This window comes from Nuphar pumila, chromosome 15, assembly GCF_984573655.1.
Source record: "Nuphar pumila chromosome 15, dmNupPumi1.hap1.1, whole genome shotgun sequence".
Taxonomy (NCBI): domain Eukaryota; kingdom Viridiplantae; phylum Streptophyta; class Magnoliopsida; order Nymphaeales; family Nymphaeaceae; genus Nuphar; species Nuphar pumila.
Window position 1 is genome coordinate 47,319,309 of NC_143263.1, and position 7,114 is coordinate 47,326,422.

The 7,114-nt window shown below is 40.1% G+C and overlaps 1 protein-coding gene across 1 annotated transcript; it reads right to left on the minus strand.

The window, feature by feature from the left end:
• Positions 1 to 2,082: 2,082 nt before the first annotated feature.
• Positions 2,083 to 7,114, minus strand: LOC149815348 (uncharacterized). Its single transcript, XM_089989685.1, has 4 exons — positions 5,418 to 7,114; positions 3,512 to 3,916; positions 2,806 to 3,014; positions 2,083 to 2,563 (listed from the first exon to the last, which is right to left on the minus strand). Exons 1-4 carry the CDS (start codon positions 5,806 to 5,808, stop codon positions 2,321 to 2,323), a joined length of 1,248 nt encoding a protein of 415 aa, XP_089845811.1. The 5' UTR covers positions 5,809 to 7,114; the 3' UTR covers positions 2,083 to 2,320.

Genomic DNA, 7,114 nt, shown 5'->3' on the forward strand with positions numbered 1-7,114 from the left:
CTATTTGCAAGTTTTTTTCTTTTTTTTTAACGACTTGATCTAGTCAGAAAAGTACAATGAATTAAGATAACCAGTCGTTGACAGCTATGAGTGGGCATTGGGCAGGCTCAGGCCACGCCTCTTAGAGCCCAGCGTCCTGAACAAATCTAATCGATCTCAGGCGCAACACCCGAGTCCATATATGTGGATGACCTAGCTAAACTCTGGCAAGTGAGTGACAGCTATGAGTGGGCATTGGGCAGGCTCAGGCCACGCCTCTTAGAGCCCAGCGTCCTGAACAAGTCTAATCGATCTCAGGCGCAACACCCGAGCCCATATATGTGGATGACCTAGCTAAACTCTGGCAAGTGAGTGACAGCCATGAGTGGGCATTGGGCAGGCTCAGGCCACGCCTCTTAGAGCCCAGCGTCCTGAACAAGTCTAATCGATCTCAGGCGCAACACCTGAGCCCATATATGTGGATGACCTAGCTAAACTCTGGCAAGTGAGTGCCCTTGTCATCCTAACTTATGCGTGGCTTTGTTTACTGTTTGGACTAGAAGAGGTCTGAATAATGCCTGGTTTCGAGCAACACAGGCAGTTTAAACCCAAGCCATTTCCATTCTTGGCTTATGCATGCAAAAAATAAAAATAAAACGATCATAATCTTTATTCACTTAATCTGATTAGCTGTTGAAGACTTTTTATTTATGAGGGCATGTGTATATGATACTTGAGCCTCTGACAAAGATGTAAAAAGAATTACCAACCAAAGTATTATGCTCGATTGGAGTTGGAGTTCGATTTGAAAGCAGCCTCTCTAGAGGAGGTAGGGTTTCGGGTGGTAGTAGGGTCATACTACAAACATGAGAGAGGATATGAACTTGATTCCCATGGATACAGAGGCATTAATAGAACACTTATCACAAGCATACAAGACAAGATATACCTTGGCGATTCGACTCATCCTATAAAAATTGGTGATGGATAGCACCAAGGTATTAGAGGTATATCAGAATTTGTCTGTGTTATTTACACTATTTACATTCCCCCAAACATTGCATGTAGGTGGTAAACGAGCTGAACGAGCCGAAATTGAAGTGTTCAAGCTTGGCTCATTCTTGTGGCAAGCCAAACTGAGTTAGAGCTCATATGAGCCATGCTGGCTTGTTTACAGAAAAATAAAATTATTTCAGAGCTGAGAGAAATAGGATTGCAAAAGTGTGCATGTAAAATATATTTATTACTAGCTGACGCGCTTCTATGAATCGAGCTGAGCCGAGCACCTATTGTACATATTCATCTTGCCAAGCCTATTTTACAAGTTTACCAGGTGAACATGAGCAGAGTCGCGAGCAGTCCCGATTGTTTCATTTCATTGATTCACAGTGAAACCTTTCTCAGCGACATATACATTAAGTAGCACAAATCTCATTCTTGGTTACACATGACCATTGAATGTCATTGTTGGTTACATACAACTGATTGCTGCTTAAAAGTACTGAAGAGGCTCCCCAACATAATCCATGTCTGATCTGAATTGAGGGTTTGCCATGTCTCCAATCAGATTGCATCAGTCAACAAAACCTAAATATGCACCAGAGAATCGGCCACCGGATCAGGTGCAATCACATTGCACATTTTTGATGAACCACTGAACCCGAGGCCTCCATCTCTCTGATACAGACCTGTGGGGCCCAACAGCAGATGGAGGGCGCTCAGGTGCAGCAGCACATAAAAAATGTGTAACAACCTCAGAGAATCATGATCCTTTGCATTGTGCAATTGTAGCCTGGGCTACCTAACCTAAGGCAGCAGCCCAGCACCAGGTCTTCAGCAGTTGTTTAGGCCTCATGAAAACCCAGACTGAGCTACATAGAAAAACTTCTCTCTCTCTCTCTCTCTCTCTCTCTCTCTCTCTCTCTCTCTCTCTCTCTCTCTGTGTGTGTGTGTGTGTGTGTGAGAGAGAGAGAGAGAGAGGTTTTAGTCATGCTAACTAAACAGCTCAGCAGAAGAAACTGACTGTTCAATTCTGTCTTTTTTCCTTCGCTGATGGGCACAATGACAGCCGGCTAGACAGACTAGGCAACATTGAGTTTCATAACAGTACAAACTTGTGGTCAAATACAGCTGCTCTGAATCAAACTACCATTTTTCTCACAGGGTTTTGGGAAAAGGTAGCAGCCTAGAACGATTCAACAAACGCTATATCTGCCAGCATACACTATACAGAACTGTGCCAATAGAATCATCAACCCCACTTTCTATGTTTACTCAACAACATAAGTATTTGAGGTAAACAGCGCAACAAAGAGACCAGAGAAATACCAGTGGGCTGAAATCAACAAGGAAATAGGACCGGAGAAGCATCTCTCTGCAACTTGCCTCCAAGGAAATCCAGCTTGCTGATCTTCTCTGCACACCAATGCAACTGTTCTTCACTAATCCTTCCCATTCTCAGCACCCTAGACACCACCCTGATGTCAATGAGACCAAGTAAAAGCTCTGTTTCTTCAGGTGACTCGGGCCAGGATTTCTTTTTCCACCCTTTCTTTTTGAAGAGCTCCTTCAATTTCATCTTTTTCTGGAATTTATAAAGGCAATTTTACTTTGTTATTATGAGGAAATTCATGGTCACAAACAGTTGGACATGTAAAACGAGCAACAGGCGTGATAAGGAGCTGATTCTATTGATACTAGTACAAGTGCAATTCTTGCAAGTCTTACATCAAAGACTTGATGCAGATCCAGTTACTAATTGTTTCACAGAATTCAGAACACTAGAACAAACATGTCAATGAAACAGAATAGAGAATTTAACAGCACCTTGTCAAGATCAGTTTTGATTTGATGCAGTGGACCAGAAACTTGATTATGGCCTCCAAAAACGTTTAGAAGGCCAACCCCTTTCTTTTTGTCTATCTTGAGAAATTGGCAGAATATCAGGATAGAATCTTGAATTAACTGGAGGAGGACAGAGACTGTGGTGGATGAGTCTGCTTCGGACTGTTCACTGGTTTCCTTCTGGTCCGCACCTTGATACATACAAGAAGCAACACATTTACCATGAAAACAGAAAGTGAAACATTGACACAATGTGCAACAAAAAAGAAAAATCTTCCATCCCTGTGAAGAAATAAAAAATCTCAATCATGGTTTTAAATCAAGAGACTCCATCAATATAAAAAAAAAGAGATAAGAAATCTCAAGTAATGACCAAAATATGGTCCTAGAAAAAAAATCCGAAAATCTTTCATAATTCAAACTTTTAAATCAACTTACTCAGGTAGTAAATATTTGAAAGGGAGTAGGAGCTCCATTACAAAAATCTACTTCAGCACACAATTTTTGCCATGGATATGGACAACCTTTTAAATAAGGAACAAAAACAGACACATCTGGCTAAAGGGAACTATATATTGTATCATACTCATATTGCAGTTCTTTCATATAGAAGAATCATATGTAAGTTTTTAGAAATACCTAACAGTACAAAAATGGATAGAACGATGTACCAAGCAGCAGCAATTACCTTGAAAGCTTGGGACTTGAAGTAACTTTGGCATAGAAACTCTAGCCCGGGCATAAATCTCCGGTCTGTGACCTGGTTCAAAAGGCTCATTCTCGTTGAATCTCTGTAACAGAACTTGAAATTGCTGAAATTGCTCTGCAACGCGGCCATAACATGGAAGAGCTTGGAATTCTGTTGATACAATCTTCTCTCTGAACTGTCTGTATTGGCAATGAAGAACTTCCCAGGTCAAGCACACTTGAGCCACATATGCAGTTTCAAGTTCTTGATATGGATCATGGTGTTGCTCTTGCAGATGCTCACATTCATCCTGAAATTCCTGCTTCTTCAGGGTCAATCGGTGAAGAGTTGATGCCAGCTTCTTCGATGTAGATCTTGGAGCTTTTTTCAAAGAAATTGGTGAACCTAAAGCAAGAAAAGAAAAGGGTTGAAAATATTAGAGAGATTGAAATGGTAATATAAGCAAGAGCCATTCCGAAAACAAAAACAAAAAAAGATTGAGGGTGCACTTCAATAACCCAGTTCTCAGAACCGGCTATTTAAAGAGAAGAAATTTGTGAATCTCTGGCTTCCCACCAGAGATTCATGTTTCCTGAGATCCCACATTTGCTGGAGAGTTGGATCCTGCAGGGGCCCCATGCCAGATCCAACCTCGAGTTTGTGGGAAAAAAAAGAAAAAATTGAAAAATTCTACTTCACTTTAATTTGCAGATTCCAATTTCCAAACCAATTAGTTTTTCAGGTTTCCTCTTTCTTTATCATATCACAGTCTGCTTTTTGATCCCCTCATTCCTTTTCTGCTTATGTAAACTTAAGCTCACAAGTATTAGAGAAATATTCATTTAGTGCTTTACAGCTCTGGTCAAATGTCCGTTTATGATTGATATTTGATGCTGCCATCAAGGGTGCATTTGGATTTACATTTGAATATGGAAATATGAACTCATAACGATGTGATGCGTGAATTCATGTGCCCTAAGGGAAAAGTGAAAACCGGGGGGTCTCACTTGTTTCAAGAATTCAAAGCACCATCTTTATGGATGGTAATTTGAATTACAACTGCAGTCTGCAGGTGGCCATTTTGTCCATTTTGGGGTAAGTCAAAAGAAAATGGTAGAACTCAAGTTCTCAAGAAACAAACTCCAAACAAAAGAAATGTGAGGGATGGTAAGAACTCTCAATCCCCAAGAACCCTTCCAGCTGTATTCAGGTGCACCCTGAATTATGTTTTGAATATTTCATTTAGTAAAAAAATTATCTAAAATAATTACAAGAGAATGACAGCAAAGCAACCATAGAAGGATAACCCAACTTCAGTCCAATTGCAGATAAATAAAGGAAATACACGAGCATGAATTTCTCTCATACTGCAACTCAACTTCATAAAGTTACAAATTTCTACAAGAAAAAATGGGGAAGCAACTTGCTGAAAACAACTTCATAACATTACAAATTTGTACAAGGTAAAACAGGGAACAAATTACTAGGGAGAAAAGAGAACAGATAATGGATTGTAGGGGAACAAATTTTCATGCGTTACAATGATATATATATATATATGATCTATTCAAGAGACGCTATATGAAAAAGCAGCAGAAAAATATTTAGCCAAATACATGACAACTATAATGTGCTAACATTATAAACCATTGTGTACAATGCAGAGAAAAAAGGTGAGTTCCAAATATCAACTGAAAATATATAACACTCCTATCAGCTATCCGAGGAAAAAATCTGCTTCAAAATTTCATAGAAACACCAACTTCAATGATGCAATATAGGTAAGGAAGTGAAATTTACACAAAATAACTGATGATTTGCTCTTCATCCAAATCCAGTATCATTAAGCCAACATGCACCGGCACAGCAAATAACATTGCAATCAAAGGATAATGGGCAACAGTACCTGCTTCAGCAGTCATTCTATCGAAGAACAACATCTTCTCACTGTATTTATCATACACATTCTCAAACAAAGAACACAAACTACTATCCTCAGCCTCAGAGTCTCTCCATTCGCTAGAGCTCGTCTCCTCCATATACACATCCTCCTCTGGTATCTCCACCATGAAACTGTTCTTCCTCAATTCTTTTAAACGCCTCTTCACTTCGCCAGTTATGAAATCATAGTCATCGTCCTCAATGTCCCCTGAATTATCATTGCCACTAGTAACTGGTGCTGGCTGCAATTCTTCCTTCCCATTAGTAGCTTTGCAGGGTCTCTGATTCACTTCTAGCCCTTTCTCCGCAATTCTCTTATGTGTCTTCCGAAAGATCTTCCCGTTAAAGAAATTCATTTTTACAACTCAGTGGTCCCACTCTCTTCACCAACCTTTCAACAACAACAAATGGGATTCCCTAGAAATTCAGGGGGATAGAGTTCCAGTAATCCGAAAAAATAGACAAACTAAAGTAAGGAATCAAGCTACTGAAAATGTTTTGCGCGGTTTTCTTTCTCTAATATAGGCTCTAGTATCCTACTGACACCATGAAATCTAACATTCAACAATTAAACTAAGGATCTGATTAGTTCAAGTCACTGTGTGATATTCAGAGCAAAATCATCAAATGTTTCAATTTCCTCAACAGTACCCTGGATTCAAACATGCATTGCAAGGTAAGCACTAGCAAATCACTATATTGAACAGATTGGTCAATTTAAAAGCATCAAAGAGACTCCCTTCAAAAACCTCAGAGATCTTTCAACAGAACCAATCTTCTGCTATTCTCCACTCCCCCTTTTCATCTAAAACTCCAGCAATTCTCTCCTCTGAAACAGATCATTAACACCAATTTCCAGTATCCACAGTGGAAAAAAAAACAGAACCTTCCCACTCCTAAACGAAATGCAGATCGTCAGCAATGCAGCTCAGCCTGAAACTAAAACCCTAGCAACCCTGCCCTGCGACAGATCCACACCCAGTAACAGTGTCCTCAAAATCTCACTCATTAACCAATACACCAGAAGAAAAAAATCCTCAAAAAGATAGTGAACCCACACAAAAACCACCCTTTCGGAAACCAAACCCCTTCATTTCCCTCACTCTCCCCAACCATTGCTTCCACAAACAAAAACCCCAAAAAGATCACCCAAAGGAAAAAAGGGAAAAAAAATCCAAGAAAGAGAATCTCCCAAAAGCATGAAAAAAATGAAAACCCAAGGAATCTCACCAGCTGCAGAACCCCCACATTCTTCTCAGAACCACCAAAACCCCATAAAACAAACAACAAAACCCACTCTCAGATCAAGAAAAAAAGAAATATCAACCAAAAATTAGAGAGAGAGAGAGAAAGAAAAAAAAAAACCAAAAAAAGTGCCCAACCGAGCACCCTAGAAAAAAAAAAGAGCCACCCACTTTCAAAACCTTAAGCCTCCTCCTCCTCACATCAAACCCAGAAACCCCAAGTCCCCTGAGACCAGAGGGGGATTCCAGAAGCTTCTAGAAGACGTAAGAGGCCCAACATGCAAAAAGGGAGGAGCACTTAGGGCTATTAGGGTTAAGGGAGCAGTCAGCTGATGCATGAGAAGCCAGAAGCGAGAACCGGGAGGACACGAGGAACATTGTCATGATGGTCTCTGTGCTGCTCCTTTTATTATCATCT